This window comes from Scyliorhinus canicula, chromosome 2 (genome assembly GCF_902713615.1).
Source record: "Scyliorhinus canicula chromosome 2, sScyCan1.1, whole genome shotgun sequence".
NCBI lineage: Eukaryota > Metazoa > Chordata > Chondrichthyes > Carcharhiniformes > Scyliorhinidae > Scyliorhinus > Scyliorhinus canicula.
The window spans coordinates 285219928-285244641 of NC_052147.1; the positions used below are offsets into that span (position 1 = coordinate 285219928).

The window sequence follows — 24714 nt, forward strand, 5'->3', positions numbered from 1 at the left end:
TTCTGCTTGGCGATTCTGCGTTGTCGTGCGTCCTGAAGGCCGCCTTGGAGAACGCTTAGCCGGAGATCAGAGGCTGAATGCACTTATTCTCACAAGTAGGCTGACATTAACAATGCAATGAAGTTACTGTGAAAAGCCCCTAGTCGCCACATTCTGGCGCCTGCTCGGGTACACAGAGGGAGAATTCAGAATGTCCAATTCACCTAACAGCACGTCTTTTGGGACTTGTGGGAGGAAACCGGAGCACCCGGAGGAAACCCACACAGGCACGGGGAGAACGTGCAGACTCCGCACAGACAGTGACCCAAGCCGGGAATCGAACCTGGGACCTTGGCACTGTGGAGCAACAGTGATAACCACTGTGTTACCGTGCCACCCACAATTGAATGTAGCTCGTGGGGCTAAATGAATCAAGGGATATGGAGGGAAGACGGGATCAGATTATTGAACTTGATGATCAGCCATGATCATAATGAATTGCGGAGCAGGCGCGATGGGCTGAATGGCCTCCTGCTGCTTCTATTTTCTATGTATGTTTCTTTGAAGTACAGTAAGGAGCCTTACAAAGCAGGTTAAAGTCGAACAGGTTTATCTGGAATCACTAGGTTTCGAAGCGCTGCTCCTTCCTCAGGTGAGTCAGCACTTACCTGAGGAAGGAGCAGCTCTCCGAAAGCTAGTGATTCCAGATAAACCTGTCCGACTTCAACCTGGTGTTGTAAGGCTTCTTACTGTGCCCGCCCCAGTCCAACGCCGGCATCTCCACATCACGTTTCTTTCAATAAGTCACTTTGTGATTTATTTGATACCTCGCTCTTTTACATAAACTTTACTCAAGAAATTGCAATCCCGATTCTCCCCTTCTATCACCCCAAAGGAGAGGAGGTACAACTCCCATTGTGACATTCCTGATCCCAAACTGACCTCCGGCTGAAGATATGCAGCAATTTGGCACCCGTGCCACAGGCCATGAGGTTTAATTAAAAACCATTGAGTCACTTCTTACAGGCACAGTGCCTTTAAATTACTTCCCCTATTGCAACACTGCCTGCCACTTTACAAAACACCGACAGGACACTCACTAAACAGTGCTCCCGCTCTGTCGAAATATAAAGCTGTGTTCATGCCATTCAACACGGGAGCAGCCAGCGAGTTGTCGGCTCTGTGGCTTGCCACGCTCTCTGATCAGGGAAACCATTCAACACACTTTGAGACTGGCAAAATCAACATCTTTTGCCAAGGTACGTTGGTGTTACTTTGAAGCTGTTCAATTTAGTTATTGGAAGGCCTCAGCTTTCTATTGGCATAGCACTGGGCATCCTGCCATGCTGCTCATGTGGATAATATAAAGGCAGTTTGTTGTGCCATCTCTCAGCCTTGGCTCGGTTGGTTACATTCATGCCTCTGAGCTAGAAGCTCCAACTCGGGACAGCATTGTTAAACCGTTGTGAAACCAGGGACCCCACTGCCATTTCAGGTGGGTGAGAAAGATCCTGGTGCACTCCACCAGAGTTGGTGACATTTTCTCTGGTTGCCCTGGCTGATATTCATCCCTCTGTTACCAACACTAAAGCAGCAGACCGAGACATTTTCACAGTGTTTCTGGGGGCTTACCTGGACAAACTGGCCGCTGCGTTTCTTCGATTCCGAGAGAGTGACCACTTCATTATCCATAACCTCCTTTAGAAAGGTTGTGAAAGGCGCTATGTGAATGAAAGTCTGGGTTCATTTCTCTTTCCTTCATGTTAAACTCAGGGGCTGGTTTAGCTCACTGGGCTAAATCGCTGGCTTTTACAGCAGACCAAGGCAGGCCAGCAGCACGGTTCGATTCCCGTGCCAGCCTCCCCGGACAGGCGCCGGAATGTGGCGACTAGGGGCTTTTCACAGTAACTTCATTGAAGCCTACTCGCGACAATAAAGCGATTTTCATTTCGTTTCATTTTTTCATTTCACTGCCATGCTCTGTTTTAACGTTTAGCTGTGAGTAACTCCATCAGCTCGCTCTGAGCTTCGCACAGGAGCAGTGGAAGAGAACGATTTGGGATTGCAACCCCGCCAGAGTGATTGTGAATATTGGAAATTTCAATGGGAATTGAACTGGTAAGTCTTTTTCTTTCTTTTTTTTTGTCAGTTCAGTAGTCTAGTTAAAAAGCTAGAGATTGAGAAGCTAGTTGACTGAGGGACAGTTAACCTGAAGCTTAAGTCGGCCTTCCTAGGTACTGTTTACTGGCGTGGGAGACATCTCAGCTCACCTCAACTGTATTTAAGGAAAGGAGCTTTGAAAGCACGTGATCAGTGAGCTTTGTGCTTGAGTAGTGGGAGAGAACACACCCCGATGAAGACGCAGCCAGCGTGAGTCTGTGTACCGCGTATTTGGAGCAGAGTGGGAATTTGGTGGCGAGTGGAAAGAGGCTTTGGATTTTTTTTCTTTGATTTCTAAATTATTACATGTTCAGAGAATGGTCCTGCCCTGCTGCTGAAGTAGAGGCTACAGGAGAGAGCTGTTTGGTAAGCAGTGGGTAAGGTCGCGTAAGTATTTACTACTTTTATCGCGCACAGTCTGGAATGTCTTTTGTGGTTTACTGTGAAAGGGCTACATTCTCCAGTGGCAAGAACCAGGGAAGAAGGACCCTGGAGAACTGGATATAATCTGATATTAAACATCTTCCAAAGCTTAATTTGAAAGGGTAGATCATGGCAGGAGAGCTCCAAGCCATGATTTGCTCCTCTTGCTCCATGTGGGAGGCCGGGAACATTTCCAGTGTCCGGGACCAGCATGTGAGCAGGAAGTGACTCCAGCTGCAGCTCCTGGAAGCCCAGGTTGTGGAGCTGGAGCGGCGATTGGGGACATTGTGGAGCATCTGCGAGGTGGAGAGTGTGGTGGATGGCACGTAGGGAGAGGCGGTCACGCCACAGACTCAGACTTCACAGGCAGGAAGGGAATGGGTGACCACCAGACAGAACAAGAGAGCGAGGCAGACAGTGCAGGAATCTGCTGTGGCCATTCCCCTGAAAAACAGATATACCGCTTTGGGTACTGTTGAGGGGAATGACCTCTCGGGAGGAAAGCAGCAACATCCAAATTCGTTACACCATGATTGGTTCTGTTGCAGAATGGAGGAGTAAAAGTATGGGAATGCAATAATTATAGGGGAATCAATTGTAACGCGAATAGACAAGGATTTCTGTGGCCGCAGCCGAGACTCCAGGATGGTATGTTGCCTCCCTTGTGTAAGGGTCAAGGTTGCCTTGGAGCGGGTACAGGACATTCCGGAGGGGCGGGGGGGGGTGAGCAGCCAGTGGTTGTGGTAAACATCGGTACCAGCGTCATCGGTTAAAAAAAGGGATGAGAGGGCAGCACGGTGGCACAGTGGTTAGCATTGCTGCCTCACGGCGCCGAGGTCCCAGGTTTGATCCCGGCTCTGGGTTACTGTCCGTGTGGAGTTTGCACATTCTCCTCGTGTTTGAGTGGGTTTCACCCCCACAACTCAAAGATGAGTATTGGCCACGCTAAATTGCTACTTAATTGGGAAAAATTAATTGGGTACTCTAAATTTGGAAAAGAAAAAGGGATGAGGTCCTGAAAACAGAATATAGGGAGTTAGGAAATAAGTTGAGAAGTAAGACCTCAAAGGTAGTGATCGCGGGATTACTACCAGTGCCACGTACCAGTCAGAGTAGAAATAGCAGGATAGATTGGATGATTAAGTGGCTGAAGAGATGGTGCGAGGGGGAGGGTTTCAGATTCCTGGGGCATTGGAACTGGTTCTGGGGGAGATGGGACCTGCACAAACTGGACGGGTTATACCTGGACAGGACTGGAACTGACGTCTGAGGGGAGTGTTTGCGAGAGTATTTGGGGTTGGTTTAAACGAGAATGACAGGGGGATGGGAACCTAATCCGGGAGATGTGGGAAAGAGAAACAAGGACAGGAATAAAAGATGGAACAGTAAATTGCAAAGCCGGTAGACGGGGTAATCTGGGGCGAGAGGCGAATAGGGCCACGGTACAAACAAAAGTTAGGATGGTTAAAATTTTGGCAAAAAGGCAAGCTTAAAGGTTTTGTATCTTATCGCATGAAGCATTTGGAATAAAGTGGGTGAACTGGCGGTGCAAATAGAGATAAATGGAGATGATCTCATAGCCATTACAAGGAGATAAAATCTGGGAACCGAACATTCAGGGAATTTTGACCATTCGGAACGGCAGGAGGGATGGAAAAGGTGGTGGGGTAGCACAGTTAATGAGAGAGGCAGCATGGTGGCACAGCGGTTAGCACTGCTGCCTCACAGCGCCAGGGCCCAGGCTCAATTCCAACCTTAGCTGACTGTCTGTGTGGAGTCTGCACGTTCTCCCCGTGTCCGCGTGGGTTTCCTCCGGGTGCTCCGGTTTCCTCCCACAGCCCAAAGCTGTGCAGGTTAGGTGGATTGGTCGGGCCAAAATCGCCCCTCGGTGTCCAAAGATGTGTCGGTTAGTCGGGATCACGGGGAGCGGGTGTTGGAGTGGGGCCAGTTGGGGGGGCTGTTTCGGAGGGTGGGTCCAGAATCGATGGGTAGAATGGCCTGCCTCTTCACTGTAGGGATTCTATGATTCTATGAAACGAGGACAATTGTGAGAGGCGATCTGGACTCGGATGGTGTGGAGTGCATTTGGGTGGAGGTGAAAACAGCAAGGGACAGAAGACCTGGGTAGGAATAACGTCCAGGCCCTCAAACACTTTGCAGTTTCCGGCCCACCATGAATTAGCCACAAGTTCGGGTATCTGTCTGTAATCCGCTCAGACCCTTCTCATCTTTATGCGCTGAGACAATTCAGGATTCAGTCCGTCTGCGTTGCTGAGCGAGAGCTGTGACACCAGTCAGAGCTCAAGCAGCCACGTGGGAACGTCTGCAGTCTGTTCCCCTGGGACTCGGGAAGAGATCAGCAACGTTCTGTCAACAGGGGATAAATGGAAGAGGGGAACAATTGTGGATTTGGAGCTACAGGTGCAGGGACAGGAGGAAGATGCTTATTTGCTTTGGTGTCTTCTTCTGGGTGGAATTCAGCAGTTGTACCAACCAGGAGAAGGAAAATCCTTGTTCCATAACGTGGAAACAAGAGCGGCCGAGCTGAATGTCTTCCCCAGTTGTCTGGGCAACTGTGGTTGTTTCCTTTGGCTGGGGTGTTGCCCAAATCTGAAGGCGAGGGAGTGAAGCAAGGATGACACAACGGCGTGAGCGGCTTGAGCTACTCGGCATTAAAGGACAAATCGCAGTCCGCAAAATGCATTGAAGCAGCAAATATATTTTTTTTAATTCAAAAAGTCAAGGATAATACCTGTTAATTCTTTCAGACAGATGTAGGGTGATGTGACCATCAATTCACTCGGAACACGATTGGAAGTAAACTGTGGTTTTAATAGTCTTACAACTGAGCCTGCCTGTGATCAGAAGAACTGAGGGCAGGCTAACACGGCTGCAGCACTTTATCCTTCCGGTAGTGGGAGGGGCCATTGGCGGGGCCATGGGCGGAGCCAAGGATGGAGCCCTGCACAAGCTCCTCATCTCCCCCTATGGGCAGAGCTGCGCAATGGCTCACAGACAGAGCCCACAAGGACATAATACAATACAGTGTGAATTACATTCACCACATAGGGTAGTACTGGAATCGCAGCTCCCGATTCCCAAGCACCGCGCTCTTCTGGGAGTTTCTTGCCCCTGACCTACATCCTCCACTGGAGCCAAAACCCACCTGAAACACAATCCTTCTTGCCACCGAACTCCTGACCTCGAGTGACACAGCGAGATTATCAGAGTGCATTGACCAATCACCCAACCTGACCTCTTTCAAACCTGGCAGACCAGTTGTGGGGTGTCAAATTGACATTCCAATGCACTGATGTAAAGGGCGGCACGGTTGCACAGTGGTTAGCACTGCTGCTTCATGATGTGACCATCAATTCACTCAGAACACGATTGGAAGTAAATTGTGGTTTTAATAGACTTACAACTGAGCCTGCCTGCGACCAGAAGAACTGAGGGCAGGCTCACACGGCTGCAGCACTTTATACCCTGGTAGTGGGAGGGGCCATGGGCGGAGCCGAGGTTGGAGCCCTGTACAAGCTCCTCATCTCCCCCTATGGGCAGAGCCGCGCAACGGCTCACAGACAGAGCCCACAAGGACACAACACAATACAGTGTGAATTACATTCACTACACTTCACAGCGCCAGAGTCCCAGGTTCGATTCCCGGCTTGGGTCACTGTCAGTGTGGAGTCTGCACGTCCTCCCCGTGTGTGCGTGGGTTCCCTCCGGGTGCTCCGGCTTCCTCCCACAGTCCAAAGACGTGCAGGTTAGGTGAATTGGACATTCTGAATTCTCCCTTTCTGTACCCGAACAGGTGCCTGAATGTGGTGACTGGGGTCGTGAGTATGAAAGGTCAGGGGTCCAGGGGGGCAGATTATGGGAGCCGCTGCCAGTGCAAAAATCCCTGCTTTTCCAGAGATGTGAAAATTTCAAGACTGACCTTTGATTCCGTTGCGGGTGAAACTGGTCAGAGCCGCTGGTGAAAGCTCCAACTCGTTCAGACCGAAACACCGGCCGGAGGCCTATTTATCATTATTATTATGATTTATGCCACACAACCCCGATGTCCACTTTGAAAGGTGCTGAAACAGGAGTTTGCTCTTTAAAATGAGACCAGCCACAGCTGTGCTACAGACAGAATCGCTGCTTTCTCGGCATCGAGGCTGCTGCAGGCAAACTGAGACAGTGACACTCACCCCAGTGTACGTGGGGGATGGGATTCCCAGGTCTCCCAGCCGCGTGTTTCTCACTGCGAGCCATTCGCTGGCGGGGGGGGGGGGATTCTCTCTTCTCTCTGCTTGTCAATGGGATTTTCCATTGAGGCCCCCCTACCCTGCCGGGAAACCCGTGGGCAGGGGGTGCGCTCCCGGTGGTCACTGGCTATCCCAACGGCCGGAGGATTCGGGTCGAGATGTCATATCCAGTCTCCCAACAGATGTGTGTTCAGCTTCAGAATTTCCTTATTAGCTTAACAATAGATAGAATTTACAGTGCAGGTGGAGGCCATTCAGCCCATCGAGTCTGCACCGGCCCTTGGAAAGGGCACCCCACACATGCTCCACCCCATCCCCTAGTAACCCTAATTAACCTTTTTGGACACTGAGCGGCAATTTAGCACGGCCAATGCACCTAACCTGTTTTCATAAAATTTACAGTGCAGAAGGAGGCCATTCGGCCCATCGAGTCTGCACCGGCTCTTGGAAAGAGCACCCTACCCAAGGTCAACACCTCCACACTATCCCCATAACCCAGTAACCCCACCCAACACTAAGGGCAATTTTTGGACACTAAGGGCAATTTATCATGGCCAATCCACCTAACCTGCACATCTTTGGACTGTGGGAGGAAACCGGAGCACCCGGAGGAAACCCACGCAGACACGGGGAGGTTGTGCAGACTCCGCACAGACAGTGACCCAAGCCGGGAATCGAACCTGGTACCCTGGAGCTGTGAAACAACTGTGCTAACCACTGTGTCACCGTGCTGCCCCTTTCCGGGGTAACGTACTGCCTTCTATCTGAAACATGGGAGGCCTTAAGCGAGGGAAATCTATTTGGTCCATGCCAGAAACTTCTCTCTCTGCAACTATTTCCAATTTGTGTCCGACATTCACCTCACAGCTCCAAAGGACTTTCACTCCCCAAGTGGCGGCGGGCACATAGCTTGGGGGGGGGGCTCAGCTATTGCGAGGGGTGCCTCCATCTTGAGGGTGCCCCTCTCTCGCTTATCTGAACACAGCGAGCTGCTGCTCCCGGTTACAGGCCCTGCTATTTGCATCCGTTTGGGTTTGAATGGAACAGTCCTCTGTATCCAATCGGCCTCGCCGTAGTCGTGTGACTGTGCCACGAGGCAAGCTCACTGTAGGCTGCCATCCTGGGCCAGTTTAATAAAGACTTGCGTTGGGAAAACGCAGCAGGAGCACGGCTGCCTTTAAAATGAAAACATCCTCCAGCTTCGAGAACCCATCCAGCATCCAGGAGCGGCAGCGCCGGAGTGGGATTGCCCCCGAGCTGTTTGTGACGTCTATCGGTGATCTAGACGTGAATAAGAGTTTGATCAGTAAATTCGCAGATTACAAAAAAATTAGTGATGGGGCAAATAGCGAGCAAGAAACCGTTAGATTACTGGACGATAGAGACGGGCTGGTCAGATGGGCAGAGCAGTGGCAAATGGAATTTAACCCTGAAGAGTGGGAGGTGATGCATTTTGGGAGGACTAACGAGGCAAGAGAATACACAATGAACGGTCAGACCCGAGGAAGCACAGAGCACCAGAGTGACCCTGGGGTCTTGTCCAAAGATCCCTGAAGGCAGTAGAACAGGTAGATAAGGTGATTAAGAAGGCAGGTGGGATACTTGCCTTTATTGGCCGGGGTATTGGATATAGGAGCAGGGAGGTTGTGATGACGCTGTGTAAAACATGTGTTAGGCCACAGTTAAAGTGCACACTGTAGGAAGGAAGGAAGTGATTGCACCAGAGAAGGTGCAGAGGAGATTGCCCAGGATGTTGCCTGGGCTGGAGTGTTTCAGCTCTGACGAGAGGCTGGTTAGGCACGGGGTTAGAACATAACATAGAACATAGAAAAATACAGCACAGAACAGGCCCTATGGCCCACGGTGTTATGCCGAACCTTTGTCCAAGATTAATCATAGATTATCACAGAATTTACAGTGCAGAAGGAGGCCACTCGGCCCATCGAGTCTGCACCGGCTCTTGGAAAGAGCACCCTACCTGAGGTCAACACCTCCACCCTCTCCTCATAACCCAGTAAACCCACCCAACACTAAGGGCAATTTTGGTCACTAAGGGCAATTTATCATGGCCAGTCCACCTAACCTGCACATCTTTGGACTGTGGGAGGAAACCGGAGCACCCGGAGGAAACCCATGCACACACGGGGAGGGTCCCTTGTGGGCCCTGATCGCGGGCCAGGCCACCATGGGGGCACCCCCCCGGGGCCAGATCACCTCGCACCCCCCCCCCCCCCCAGTACCCCGGAGCCTGCCCGCGCCGCCTGCTCCTGCCGGTAAGGTAGGTGGTTTGATCCACGCCGGTGGGAGACGCATGACAGCGGCGGGAGACTTCGGCCCATCGCAGGCCGGAGAATCGCCGGTGGCGGGGGGGGGGGCCCACCGACCGGCGCAGAGCGATTCCAGACCCACAGCAATGTGGTTAAAATGTCGAGCAACCCATTCAGTTAAGGGGAAATTCGGGATGGGCAATGAACGTTGGCCCAGCCTACCATTCTTACATCCCAGGGATGGTTCAAAAATACATGAAAGCCACTAATTAGCTCATTCCATGCGAGTGCTCCCTATACAGTGGAGTGCTAAACCAAATGCAAAAAAGCCCTTTGTGCGGAAAGTAAAGGTAGTTTTCAGGGATTTATATTTGTATTGGTAAACATTAGAAATAAGGTATAGTTATTGGTGGGTTTACTGGGCTGGAGTCTTCGTTTCAGGGACTATGTCCCCAGGCCATAGACGCCGGTCCCAATTCCATGCGTGAAGCTGGATTCTCTGCCCCAGCGCCGGATGCGATTTCAATGTCGGGTTGCGGAGAATCAAGAACAATGTTGATGTGCCTGGAAGCGTAAAACCTGTAGTTAGATTCCTGCTGGACAAACATGTTTATATTTTCACAACACCTTGATCTAGTCCAGCCACACCTGACCCGGAGTCACAATGCAGGTGAAATTAGTCTGACAACACCAGGTTAAAGTTCAACAGGTTTGTTTTGAATCACTAGCTTTTGGAGCACTGCTCCTTCCTCAGGTGTCGCACTCATTTCTATCAAGGACGGTCACCTCAGCACTTCGCTTTACCGCAAGCCCACGGATAACCTCACGATGCTCCACTTCTCCACCCTAAACACATTAAAGAAGCCATCCCCTATGGACAAGCCCTCCGTATCCACAGGATCTGCTCAGACGAGGAGGAGCGTAACAGACATCTACAGACGCTGAAAGATGCCCTCGTACCAACGGGATATGGGGCTCGACTCATCGATCGACAGTTCCAACGCGTCACAGCAAAAAATCGCACCGACCTCCTCAGAAGACAAACACGGGACACAACTGACAGAGTACCCTTCGTCGTCCAGTACTTTCCCGGAGCGGAGAAACTACGACATCATCTTCGCAGCCTTCAACACGTCATTGATGAAGACAAACATCTTGCCAAGGTCATCCCCACACTCCAACAACTTGCCTTCAAACAACCGCGCAACCTCAAACAAACCATTGTTTGCAGAAAACTACCCAGCCTTCAGAACAACGACCACAACACCACACAACCCTGCCAGGGCAATCTCTGCAAGACGTGCCAGATCATCGACATGGATACCACCATTACACATGAGAACACCACTCACCAGGTACGCGGTACATACTCGTGCGACTCAGCTAACGTTATCTACCTCATACGCTGCAGGAAAGGATGTCCCGAAGCGTGGTACATTGGCGAGACCATGCAGACGCTGTGACAACGAATGAACGGGCATCGTGCGACAATCACCAGGCAGGAATGTTCTCTTCCAGTCGGGGAACACTTCAGCAGTCAAGGGCATTCAGCCTCTGATCTCCGGGTAAACGTTCTCCAAGGCGGCCTTCAGGACGCGCACCAACAATTCACACCTCTTTAACCTGGGATTATCCCTCTCTCCAGTTGCTCCGCCTGGACCTGTAAAGACTTAATTACTTGCAAAGCCTCGCATTCAAAGTATCGTCTTGCATCGTTGACTTTGTCTCTATAAATGTTTCTGAAATCTACCTCTTCATTCACCTGAGGAAGGAGCAGTGCTTGGAAAGCTAGAGATTTGAAACAAAGCTTTTGGACTTTACCCTGGTGTTGTAAGGCTTCTTATTTGGTTGAGTAAAGATGATGACAATCACCGGGTTTGTAAATCGAAACACAAATAATCTGTAATTATTAACAATAATTATAATTAAATAGGCAAAAAATACATCTGGATTTCCACTATCTGATTCCCAACCCCTCCCCGCCTTTTCCAACTCCCCGCACTCTCTACACACTCATAAATAAACAAGTAAGAAGTCTTACAACACCAGGTTAAAGTCCAACAGGTTTGTTTCAAACACGAGCTTTCGGAGCACGGCTCCTTCTTCAGGTGAATGGAAAGGCTTGTTCCAGAAATGTTTATATAGACACAGTCAGAGATGCCCCGGAATGCGAGCACCTGCAGGCAATCAAATCATCAAAGATGCAGAGAGAGAGGTAACTCCAGGTTAAAGAGGTGTGAATTGTCCCAAGCCAGTTCAGTCGGTAGGCCTCTGCAAGTCCAGGCTTGTTGGTGGGGGCCGAATGTAATGCGACATGAATCCCAGATCCCGGTTGAGTCCGCATTCATGCGTGCGGAACTTCACATCATAAATAAACAACACAGAGGGTTAAAGGTGATTGAAAGTGAAAGAAATAACACTAAAATAAAAGGGATTTGGGTCTTTGATTCAGATTGATGTCTCCCAGTTAGCTTCTTTCACAAGGTTCGGGCTTTAGTTGGGTTCTTTATTTTCTTTGTAATGATCTTCACTGTGGACTCACAGAGACAGCAGTACATTGGCAGCAGAGAGAGAGGGGGAAACACGGCTCCTCTTCCTTCCAGGTTCTCGAGGCCTCCGGCAGGTTCTCTCAGAAAAGAGCACGCAGGAACCAAGCACAATCAACCAGAACACTGTCCCTGGCCAAACCCACTGGCTGCCAGTTCGAACCCACTTCCTCCAAAAACGGTTCCTATGATTCACTCGGCATTGAAAAGTTTGGTCTCTCCTCCAAAATACAAAACCTAGGAACACGCTGTCCCATCAAACACTCTTCTCCTTAAAGGCACATCCTGATTATGGGTCCACGGACCAAAAATAATAAACTAAAATAAATGGAAACACGGGAAATAAACACGAAGGACTCTTACAGTATGTGTGTGTCTTTGACACTCTCTAACCGAGTGTGCGTATTTGACCACAGGGACTTTTTCTGCTAATGAGACCATCGTAGTTAATGATGTACTTTGTAATCCATGTCAATCTGTAAATCTGTGTGCATTTGTTAAGGTAAGGGGGAAATTAAAGGAGGATTGTATCATATTCCAATTTTTTTCATCCTTAATAAATGTATTTTTCTTGTTGCTAAGACTGATTAGTGGTCCCATGACTCTGTTCCTCTACGTTCTATAAAAAAAGTTCAAGTTACGGGGCCAATTCTCCGTTCCTGAGACTAAGGGCGCGATTCTCCGCCCCCCCCACGCCAGTTGGGAGAATAGCGGGAGGGCCTCCCGACATTTTTCACGCCCTCCCGCTATTCTCCCCCCCACCACGCCCGACCCACAACACAAATCAATGCTCGCCGTTTTTTATGGCGAGCGGCGATTCTCCGAGGCCGATGGGCCGAGCGGCCAGGCCATCACGCCCGTTTCACCACGGCAGCAAACACACCTGCTCGCGCCGTCGTGAAACGGGCGCCAGATGCCCGTTTGGGGCATCTAGAGGCCCGATTGGCGCGGGAGCACCACGACTGTGCTCGGGAGGGGACAGGCCCGCGATCGGTGCCCACCGATCGTCAGGCCAGCGTCCAAAACAGACGCACTCTTACCCCTCCGCCGCCCGGCAAGATCAAGACGGCAACTGCGCATGTGCGGGTTGGCGTTGTCCAACCTGCGCATGCACGGGTGATGTCATCGGCCACGTCGGCTGCCGTGACGCTTGACGTGCGTCCGTAACGCACGGGGCCGCGCTCCTAGCCCCGCCCGGGGTGGGGGGGGGGGGGAATCGGCCCCGGAAGTGGCCGTGAAGGCTGCCGTGGGTCACGTCCTGTCCCACGGCAGCCTTTACGATTTCTCCGCATTTGCGGAGAATCTCGCCCTAAGTGCTGACGCCGCGCAGAATTCGTGGATTTCTACAACAGCAAAACTAATCCCGCACCTGGGCCGATTCAGCTTCTGTTACGGGGCCGGCACCACGTGGAACACAATCGATTCCAATGAGCAATGGGCCGGGATTCACCGGGTCCGTGATTGACACTCAGGAGGCTGACAAGATACAGCCACCCATACACTCGGAACTCCCCACACACAGCCAACAGGACGGCATCAAGGAGACCGTTTCCCTGACCCCGAGCTGGAGACCCCCCCCCCCCCGGACACGGTGGAGGAGAGGAGTATGACCCTTTAACCCTGTCTGGGAAGGAGGCTGCCAGCCGCTGTGTCCGCCGTGTCTGGGCACCGGTGGCAGAGATGGTCAGCACCGTGGGCAACACCGTCCAGACTGACTAGCAGTGCCGGATGTAACAGGGCGGCCAGGGTGAGTAGGCAGCGGGCAGAAAAGGGCAGCACCACGCCACCTGGGACGTCAGAGCAGCAACCGGACCCATCCAGGCCACGTCGCCCCAGGAGACGTGCGCCAACGGGGACCCAGGTGGCAGGCCAGGAATCACAGCGGTCCATCTCCAGTCCATCTCCAGTCCATCTCCAGTCCATCTCCAGTCCATCTCCAGTCCATCTCCACTCCTGCTGTACCGTCTGGGGAACCGCGTAGTGTTCGGCCCCTAAAGGCCAGCAAGTTAGACCCCAGTTAAGTTGGCATGGCTGCAGGGCACAGTGTAGTTATAGGGGTTAGGGCACAGACCGTGTATATACGTTGTCATGTTAAACCTGTTACCTCTGTTACAATCTGCTTTGATACTCTGCCAGATGGGTGTGAGGGTGCAGTAATCCCCTGACACTCATAACCAAACATTCCCTTTTCCCTTGTCTGAGCGGTTTGGGGAATGGCTGGGATTCTCCCCTACCCGGTGGGGTGGGGGGTCCCGGCGTTGTGGAGTGGCGTGAACCACTCCGGCGTCGGGCCTTCCCAAAGTTGAGGAATTCTCCGCACCTTTAGGGGCTAGGCCCGCACCAGAGTGGTTCCCACTCAGACGGCCGGCGTGAACGGCCTTTGGCGCCCCGCCAGCCGGGCCACCGTGGGGGCACCCCGGGACCCCGGAGCCCGCCGGCGCCGCCAATCCCGCCAGTACCAGAGGTGGTTTAAACCACGCTGGCGGGAAAGGCCTGTCAGCGGCAGGACTTCGGCCCATCACGGGCCGGAGAATCGCTGCAGGGGCCCCGCCGACCAGCGCGTCGCAATTCCCGCCCCCGCTGAATCTCGGGGGGTGGAGAATTCGGGACACGGCGGGGGCGGGATTGACGTCGGCCCCGGGCGATTCTCGGACCCCCCGGGGGTTGGAGAATTCCGCCCATGATCTATCCTGTGGCACAGCATCATTGCAGTGATACAGTCTCTAAACACTGTTAAACTAATTTTACATCCCTGGATCATCCCAACATCTTTTAAACTATAATGTACTTACTCCCTCACTATTTGGGAATATACGTTTGCCACTTCTCCACAATCCTGCACCTCCTTTCAGAATTACTTCGTCGTCAGCTAGGTTTTCTCTGCAGTAATTACAGTTTGTCATTATCACACCATATACACCTCCCAGGGTCAAAATCTTATCTTGTGGTCACAAACTTTAATCATTAGTGTTGCCTGATATTTTGCAAAACAATCGTGACAAAACTGAATTCCCCAAATTTCTCTGGGAGCCAGAGCATTTCGCCATCGTTGCCGTCCCAAATGCAGTATAAAATTGCCTGAATACTCCGTATCTACCATTCTCCTAGGTTTCAGATGGCTACTCCCTGTCCAAACAATTGGGTACAAAATGCATTACATCCTTGAGACAATGTTTCCTGATGTTCGCAATGAATCATTTTAAACTGAGGTCCGTAAATAACAGCCCTTGATCTATCATCCCATATTCTCAACTCCTTACTGATTACAGTTCTTCATTTGCTGCCGATACGTTGCCTATGGATTATCATAATCCCTCTATTATTATTCAATTGGGTCAGGTGTTTTCATTCCGATACAATTTATTTTGCTCCAGACACCATGCTTCTCTAATTCAACTGTATGTTTAAGGTAAAGCTGTCTTTACCTTTTACAGCTTCACTTATTACTTTTCCTGTGGTTTTAGTTGGTGGCTTCCCTGAACTTCCTCTGTGTTATCAATTGGTTTCAATATCTTAATTTTCCCTGTATCTAATTTTATTAAATCTTTCCCTGGCTTCAGACTCTCATTTCCCGATACTGCAAGTAATTCTCCTAATCGAACTTCTGGTCCAATATCTTTATTCCCTAAAGCTCCTTCTACCATGTATTTAACATTCTAAACATCATTTTTCCTGTGAGTGACCTCCTTTGATCATTGGGCACTAGGACTCTGGTGGAGCTATGCCATGTCAATTTCAACTCATTAGTTTCAAAGTAATTTCCTGCAGAGAGCTCTGACTGCTCCGGAGTTAAATTCTTTATGTGTTTATTCTAATACCAATTTAGTTCTGAACATAATGATTTACTACCTCATAATACTGATCACATTTCTGCCTGCCATTTATAACTTCTAATTATGTGAAACTCGGTTTTGCAAAATACAACATTTAAAAAAATGCAAACACCAAAGGAACTTCACCAATCCTTATTAAACATACACGCACTCATTCATCCACTCAGATCTTGGATCTCTACTCTGTAGGGCTTCACAAATCCTTATTAAACACACACTCATTTATCCACTGAGATCTTGGACCTCTATTCTGTAGGGTTTTAGGTACTCAAACAAAAATTGAGACCCCTCCGTTCTGATAAGTCTCTCTTATCCAGGAGATTTTTGCCTCTGTTAATCTTTTCCACTCTTGTTCCATTGCTTCAACTCTCTTGACCGTGTTTCAGAGCAAGAGGATTATTCTAATTGCCATTATTTGGATTTCTAACTTCTGTTCCTGGTTGTCCCTTTCAGGTCAATTTCAGAAATTAAGGATAAGTACCCTTTCTGGGCCCTATCCAAGGCTGACTATGTCACTATCTTCCTGTTTTAGTTAAGGGTCGATTGGTTATTGGTCTCTAAAGGTTTCTAGGCGTCCCTATTCCTCTAGGATGTTCCCTCACAATCTGCCTCACTCTAAGGATGATTTATTTTTTGGCCTCCTTTTACCAGTAATGGATGCAAGATTTTTAGTGCTGTCACCAAGATGTTTTGCAGATCTTTTTCTCAGGGTCAGCATCTTCTAGTCTACTGATTTTCACACCCAACCTGAGTTTCAGTCCCCTCGATCCATAGAATATCCTTACGAAAGTCAATCACACATGTCTTTCCAACTAAACCCGGCAGGTAAAGTCTGACTCACACATGGACTAGAAACTTCTAATATTCTAGCCTGGCTTTACCTAGAAACGTCTAATATTCTGGGCCTCCTCGCTGGGCGCCATGAAGTAAAAATCTCACCACGATTCTTAGAATTCCCCCTGTGCCAAAAAGGGTCAATAAGACATTCTAAATGGTGAACGGGGATTCTCACTCCCTGACTCCGATGCAGGCTTCGGTGGGTGCTATTCGGGTCAAATTATATTTTCAAGTTATATCCCGATATAACCCATACCATCATAGAAGAATTTTATCTACTTGCCACTTAGTAGCATCGATCCTGGGTCCTGCATTGCTCAGTAAGTAAAGTAGACTTTGTAATAACCACAGTTTCAGGATAAACTTTTAAGTTATTTTATTATTATATTTTTTCTTTTAAAAGATGCAATCACTGTCTTTACAGTAAAGTAAAAAGATCTTGCTTCTGGATTCTCCTGGTTGGTTGAAAAGACCTTCAGGTCCACCTTGACAATCTCTCTTTAACTTTTGGTCTTCCTCAGATGGATTCGCTGTTCCGCTCAGTTCCTGTGCTCTATCCTTCCCATGACCGAGCTATGAGAGCTGACTCTGCTGGTTGTCCCCGATTTAGGGTTTATATTCTCCTTCTAGCAGTTATAAAGTTTATATGACATTATCGTAAAGTAGCTTTATTTTACTCTTGATTGTACAAGGTACCTTTAATCTGAATTATTTCTAACACGACTATGTATTCATAGTGAACATGACTTTTGCTCATCGAACTCTGATTACATTGTTTCCCTTGTGATGTTCAAAAGTGCTTTGATCCCAGAGGGGTGTTACATCTGGTTTCTGTCATTTCTAAAGTTGCTTTATTATCAAATAGTGCCCTTAGCTCAGAACTCTGACTCCGATTTGGGGCTAACGTGTGTTCTTGTGGACACGTTGTCTCCAGCTTCCCATATTCACCTGGTGTCAGCAGAATTTCACACCGAAACATTTGTCACCCAATTCAACTGAAAATCCTAGCAATTCTTTTTTAGCTGCTTACTAAAATAATTAACTTCAAAGAAGGTGCGGAATATTGCTTTTTTTTCCATATAACTTAAAGTTCAATGTGCTGTGACTTAAAAGATATGCACCAGTTTTCCAGCTTGAATAGTCACCAGTTGTTTTCTATACCCCTGTTTGATAAAGGCTGTCTGCATTTCAAAACCTTCTTTTGCAGCTGCTGTTCACCCTTCGTGGGATTTTTCCCTACATTCTCTGATGTAGCCTTATCCAGGCATTGCCAGACTTCCATGTTTCAAATGACATATTTTCCCATTTTTCCTTTTACAGACTGCAGCTTGTCAGCCTCCTCAATGTCAATCACGGACCCGGTGAATCCGGCACCGTTTCTCATGGGAATCGATTGTGTTCCACATGGCGCCGGCGCTAGCCCCTTAACGGTCGCTGAATAGGTCCAGGGGTGTGAAAGTCCACAAATTCTGCGTTGGCATCAACGCTTAGTCTCAGAATCTGAGGATCCCGACCTTGGTCTTTTGAACCAGGGTTCTATCCTGGGATCTTCCTGCCCAGCTGTCACATCAGCTGGGAGAGAACCCCTTGCTGCTGGAATATGCCTCTAAATGAAAGAAAACTAATTCCGCTGAATGCACAACAGGAGAAGATTGAGAAAATTAAGAATTTCTTCAGCCAGAGGGTGGTGACTCTGCGGAACTCTTTGCCGCAGAAGGCTGTGGAGGCCAAATCACTGAGTGTCTTTAAGACAGAGATCGATAGGTTCTTGATTAATAAGGGGATCAGGGGTTATGGGGAGAAGGCAGGAGAATGGGGATGAGAAAAATATCAGCCACGATTGAATGGCGGAGCAGACTCGATGGGCCGAGTGAATCTGCTGCTATGTTTTATGGTCATATGGTCTTAAAAGGTGAATCAAGCAGTGTTGAAGGGTTAGGTGAAGTGACGAGAGAAGCTAAGATTGTTGTCACTAGACAGAGCCGGGTTAAGAGCTGGAGACTTTGCTGAGGTAAGTCAGGAGCTCTGACCTTTGACACCTTGAGACATGGTCACCAATGGGGGGAGTGGGGGGGGGGGGGGGTTCGGAGGTGCACAAGAGGCCAGAATTAGAGGAATGCCGAGTTCTTGAAGAATCAATTGATTACCTTATCACAAAACAATTATTTTCAGACAGCCCGGTGCAAATGAATCTTCAATAATCATTGTACATACATGATATAACAACACGCATCTGATAACACGGCACAGGATTAACCTCTCTCCCTTTTCTATTCTTTCTTTCAGAAAATGGTCGCCCAAAAATTTGCACTTGACGATTTCGACTTTGGTGATATTTTTGGAAATTATTCATTTCTTGATGACTACAGTATTCCTCCTGAAATGTCACCCTGTGCACAAAGAGAAAATTGGCCCATGAACGTGGCAACTGCTGTTGTCTATAGCCTGGTCTGTTTCCTCGCTATGGCAGGGAACATGCTTGTAATGGTGGTTTTACTTTACAATCGACGCACAATATCGTCCACAGACAACTACCTGCTTCATTTGGCAGCAGCAGATCTCCTATTCGCCGTTACCTTTCCATTTTGGGCAGTGGATGCTGTATCTGGCTGGGTGTTTGGCGATGCCATGTGTAAGATCATCAGCATGTTACAGGAAGTTAACTTTTACAGTGGGATTCTGTTACTGGCTTGTATCAGTGTCGACCGCTATCTGTCCATGATCTACCCTGGACAGGCACACACGAAGAGACCATTTCTAATCACCCTGGCCTGTGGGGCTGTTTGGTTTGTGGCCATTATTTTCTCCCTACCAGTTCTGTACAAGGGCGAATACACATATTCTGGAGTGATTATGTGTTATGAGGTAATCGAAGGTAAATCGGCCGAAACATGGAGAATAACCACCAGGTTTCTGCGGCACTTCGTTGGGTTCCTCATCCCTTTGGCTGTCATGATCTTCTGCTACAGCGCAATAATCTCCAGACTGTGTCAAACGAGGGGGTTCCGAAAACAGAGAGCCATGAAAGTCATCATCGCGGTGGTGCTGGCCTTCCTCATCTGTTGGCTCCCGCACAATATCACCGTGTTCATCGACACGCTGATGAGGGCCAAAATCATCGGTGAGACTTGTGACAGGCGCAATCATATCGACAGGGCTCTGTCGACAACTCAAAGTTTGGGCATCCTGCACAGCTGCATTAATCCAGTCCTATATGCATTCATCGGCGTGAAGTTCAGGCGGAACGTGGTCAAGCTTTTGGTGAAGAAAGGAATCATGAAGCAAACTATCACGTCAAAGCCCAGGAGATCTACCGCCTCCATGACTGAATCTGGACTTATTTCCACAGGCATGTATGGTGCATCTGATAGAAATGCCAGGCTAGTCAGTGAGACAGCAGATAAAAGAGCATGGACAAATTAATAGGCTAGGCCCCCAAGAACTAAAACAGAGCCGTAAAGGTTTCAGTTCTGGACACAGTAAGCAGTTTTGAGAGGGCGCAATGAAGTAATATCTCACATAAAATTGTCAAAAGGTGAAACATGAAGATTATTTTCAGTAACGGTTCGGATCACATGGGTGCCCACCTCCAGATACTTCAAGAGCTTCGAGAGCTTCGAGAGGTTGGCCATGAGATATATCAACTTCATACTCCCACAATGCTTTGATCCACGGCAATTTGCATACCGCCACAGCCAGTCCACAGCGGATGCCATCTCCCTGGCCCTACACTCATCCCCGGGGCATCTTAGCAACAAGGACTCCTACATCAGACTCCTATTCATTGACTCCAGCTCCGCCTTCAACACCATAATCCCAGCCAAGCTCATATCAAAGCTCCAAAACCTAGGACTTGGCTCCCCACTCTGCAACTGGATCCTTGACTTTCTGACCAACAGACCACAGTCAGTAAGAATGAACAACAACACTTCCTCCACAATAGTCCTCAATACCGGGGCCCCACAACGGTGCATACTTAGCCCCCTACTCTACTCCCTGTACACACACAACTGCGTGGCAAAATTCAGCTCCAACTCCAACTCCATCTACAAGTTCGCTGATGACACGACCATAGTGGGCCGGATCTCGAACAACAATGAGTCAGAATACAGGAGGGAGATAGAGAACCTAGTGGAGTGGTGCAGCGTCAACAATCTCTCCCTCAATGCCAGCAAAACTAAAGAGCTGGTCATTGACTTCAGGAAGCAAAGTACTGTACACACTCCCGTCAGCATCAACGGGGCCGAGGTGGAGATGGTTAGCAGTTTCAAATTCCTAGGGGTGCACATCACCAAAAATCTGTCCTGGTCCACTCACGTCGACGCTATCACCAAGAAAGCACAATAGCGCCTATACTTCCCCAGGAAACTAAGGAAATTCGGCATGTCCACATTGACTCTCACCAATTTTTATAGAAAGCATCCTATTGGGCTGCATCACAGCCTGGTATGGCAACTGCTCGGCCCAGGACAGTAAGAAACTTCAGAGAGTCGTGAATACCGCCCAGTCCATCACACGAACCTGCCTCCTATCCATGGACTCCATCTACACCTCCCGCTGCCTGGGGAAGGCGGGCAGCATAATCAAAGACCCTTCTCACCCGGGTCATTCTCTCTTCCAACCTGTTCCATCGGGCAGGAGATACAAGAGTCTGAGAACACGCACTAACAGATTCAAAAACAGCTTCTTCCCCGTTGTTACCAGGCTCCTGAATGACCCTCTTGTGGGCTGGCCTGATCTCTCCACACATCTTCTCTACTGAGCAGCGCTACACTCCCTATGCTTCATCTGATGCCTGTGTCGATGTATTTACATTGCGTATTTTATGTATGCCTAATGTTTTTTCATGTATTGAACGATCTGCCTGGACTCTACGCAGAACAATACTTTTCACTGAACAATAAATCTAAATCAATTCAAATGCTAAGGGATAACCACGTGATTGGTTGGACAATGTTCTGTTTTGTTATAATGATATCCGAATTGGATTCGAGACCAAGAAGAGATCAGCCATGATCTGATTGAATGGTGGAGCAGGCTCGAGGGGCTGAATTGCTGACTTCTGCTCCTAATCCCTACGTTCCTCAGTTACTCAGTCACAGAACAGCCAAACAGGTTGGTGTAGTGCAGCTGGTGGGTGTTCGAGGACGGAGGTCACCCTAAGGAGTCAAGTACAAGAGATTAGATCAAGTCTTCGATTTGCTCGGCTCTGCCACAGAGTCACCAGGATCACATTTAGGGTTGGAGACTTCAATTGCGAGTACAGCTAACAATAATCTGGCTGAAAGGTGATCTAACGAAGGTGTTTAAAATGGGAAAGGGATTTAGTCGGTGATGTACCATCAATCTGACACGAGTCGTAGAGAGGATCCAAATATTAGGCTTTAATAAGCTAGATGTGAGCCCTGCAGTGGTCGTACAAGGAAAGGCCGACTGCAGGTTGGTGCGAGCTTTTATAACCATCCTCTCGGCCAATCGGCGGGGAGTCACGTGACTAGCCACAGCCAATTGGCAGTGAGGCACATGACTTGCCTGGGCCAATGGGCAGCGGGACTGCTGTACCAATGGCAGCCTGGTTCTAAGGTAATGTGATCTCCCTAACCATACTACCACAGTCGGTGAACACAGAGAAGCTATCTGATGGTGGCGTCCAGAGTAAAGTTTGAAAATTACAACCAGGATATTTAGAAATGAAATGTCGACCACATTTCCACACAACAGATCGTGGAACTCGCGCCCCTAAAACAGACTCTGGATGCCGGTGGTTAGTTGTTTACAGGGGTGATCTTATAGAGGTCTATAAAATAATGAGGAGCATAGATGAGGTAGATAGTCAACATCTTTTCCCAAAGGTGGAGGACTCTATGTTCAAGGTGGGAGGGGAGAGATACAAAAGTGACCAAAGGCGAAATTTCTTCAGACAGAGGGTGGTGAGCATCTGGAACGGGTTGTTGAGGTAGGACAGACAACTCCTTCAGTTATCGATTCGTAACATCTGACGTAATAATGGAAAGACTGGATGGCCAATTCCTGTTTTATGCGATATCCAGGATTTGTTATTTTACCATTCTGCGAAGTTTAGATGATAATATTTGCGTAAAAATCATATATCACTGTTAGGCTCATTTTTGTTCATTTGTTCATTTTTTATTTAATAAATTCATGTTTATACTTTTGAGAAGGTCCTACTGTGTGTCTCTTTTCACTTGTGAAGACAGAATGAAAATAACACAGCTGTGTAAAAGCATTTTGAAAACAGACTTCACTTTCATTAGTACAAGACTTTTCCTGTCGTTCATTCTTTCAATTCCAGGCAAAGATAGAAGGGATCATTTTGGGTAAAGATGTGAACTGGTGTGGTCATAAGACATACCGTTTAAACTCTCAAATTTCATGCTAATTAGTGAAGACCATGATTTAAAGCTCAAAAACAGCTTCTTCCCCATTGTTACCAGACTCCTAAACAACCTTCTTATGGACTGACCTCATTAACACTACACTCTGTATGCTTCACCCAATGCCGGTGTTATGTAGTTACATTGTGTACCTTGTGTTGCCCTATTATGTATTCTCTTTAATTCCCTTTTCCTTTCATATACTCAATGGTCTGTTGAGCTGCTCGCAGAAATATACTTTTCACTGTACCTTGGTACACGTGACAATAAACAAACAAATACAAAACAAAACGGGATTATTATTTAAACGATAAAATATTAAAGCATGCCGCTGTTCAGAGAGACTTGGGTGTGCTAGTGCATGAGTCACAGTAGGTTGGTTTACAAGTGCAACAGGTGATTAAGAAGGCAAATGGAATTTTGTCCTTCATTGCTAGAGGGATGGAGTTTAAGACTAGGGAGGTTATGTTGCAATTGTATAAGGTGTTAGTGCGGCCACACCTGGAGTATTGTGTTCAGTTTTGGTCTCCTTACTTGAGAAAGGACGTACTGGCGCTGGAGGGTGTGCAGAGGAGATTCACTAGGTTAATCCCAGAGCTGAAGGGGTTGGAGTATGAGGAGAGGTTGAGTAGACTGGGACTGTACTCGTTGGAATTTAGAAGGATGAGGGGGGATCTTATAGAAACATTTAAAATTATGAAGGGAATAGATAGGATAGATGCGGGCAGGTTGTTTCCACTGGCGGGTGACAGCAGAACTAGGGGACATAGCCTCAAAATAAGGGGAAGTAGATTTAGGACTGCGTTTAGGAGGAACTTCTTCACCCGAAGGGTTGTGAATCTATGGAACTCCCTGCCCAGTGAAGCAGTTGAGGCTCCTTCATTACATGTTTTTAAGGTAAAGATAGATAGTTTTTTGAAGAATAAAGGGATTAAGGGTTATGGTGTTCGGGCCGGAAAGTGGAGCTGAGTCCACAAAAGATCAGCCATGATCTAATTGAATGGCGGAGCAGGCTCGAGGGGCCAGATGGCCTACTCCTGCCCCTAGTTCTTATGTTCTTATGTTCTAAATACAAATGTGTCTGAAAACAATAGAACATTACAGCGCAGTACAGGCCCTTCGGCCCTCGATGTTGCGCCGACCTGTGAAACCCCTCTAAAGTCCATCTACACTATTCCATTATCATCCATATGTTTATCCAATGACCATTTAAAGGCCCTTAGTGTTGGTGAGTCCACTACTGTTGCAGGCAGGGCATTCCATGCCCTTACTACTCTCCGAGTAAAGAACCTACCTCTGACATCTGTCCTATATCTATCTCCCTCAATTTAAAGCTATGTCCCCTCGTGCTAGCCATCACCATCCAAGGAAAAAGGCTCTCACTGTCCACCCTATCTAATCCTCTGATCATCTTGTATGTCTCAATTAAGTCACCTCTTAACCTTCTTCTCTCTAATGAAAACAGCCTCAAGTCCCTCAGCCTTTCCTCATAAGATCTTCCCTCCATACCAGGCAACATCCTGGTAAATCTCCTCTGCATCCTTTAGAACATAGAACAGTACAGCACAGAACAGGCCCTTCGGCCCTCAATGTTGTGCCGAGCCATGATCACCCTACTCAAACCCACGTATCCACCCTATACCCGTAACCCAACAACCCCCCCCATTAACCTTACTTTTTTAGGACACTACGGGCAATTTAGCATGGCCAATCCACCTAACCCGCACATCTTTGGACTGTGGGAGGAAACCGGAGCACCCGGAGGAAACCCACGCACACAGGGGGAGGACATGCAGACTCCACACAGACAGTGACCCAGCTGGGAATCGAACCTGGGACCCTGGAGCTGTGAAGCATTTATGCTAACCACCATGCTACCCTGCTGCCCCAAATGCTTCCACATCCTTCCTATAATGCGGCGATCAGAACTGTACGCAATACTCCAAATGCGGCCGCACCAGAGTTTTGTACAGCTGCAACATGACCTCATGGCTCCGAAACTCAATTCCTCTACCAATAAA

The 24714-nt window shown here is 48.5% G+C and overlaps 1 protein-coding gene across 1 annotated transcript; it reads left to right on the forward strand.

The window, feature by feature from the left end:
- The first annotated feature begins 1143 nt into the window (after nt 1-1143).
- On the forward strand, nt 1144-20059 carry LOC119962225 (C-X-C chemokine receptor type 2-like). The gene is made up of 3 exons (XM_038790208.1): nt 1144-1238; nt 1976-2097; nt 18585-20059. Exons 2-3 carry the CDS (start codon nt 2083-2085, stop codon nt 19719-19721), a joined length of 1152 nt encoding a protein of 383 aa, XP_038646136.1. The 5' UTR covers nt 1144-1238; nt 1976-2082; the 3' UTR covers nt 19722-20059.
- The last annotated feature ends 4655 nt before the right edge of the window (nt 20060-24714 follow it).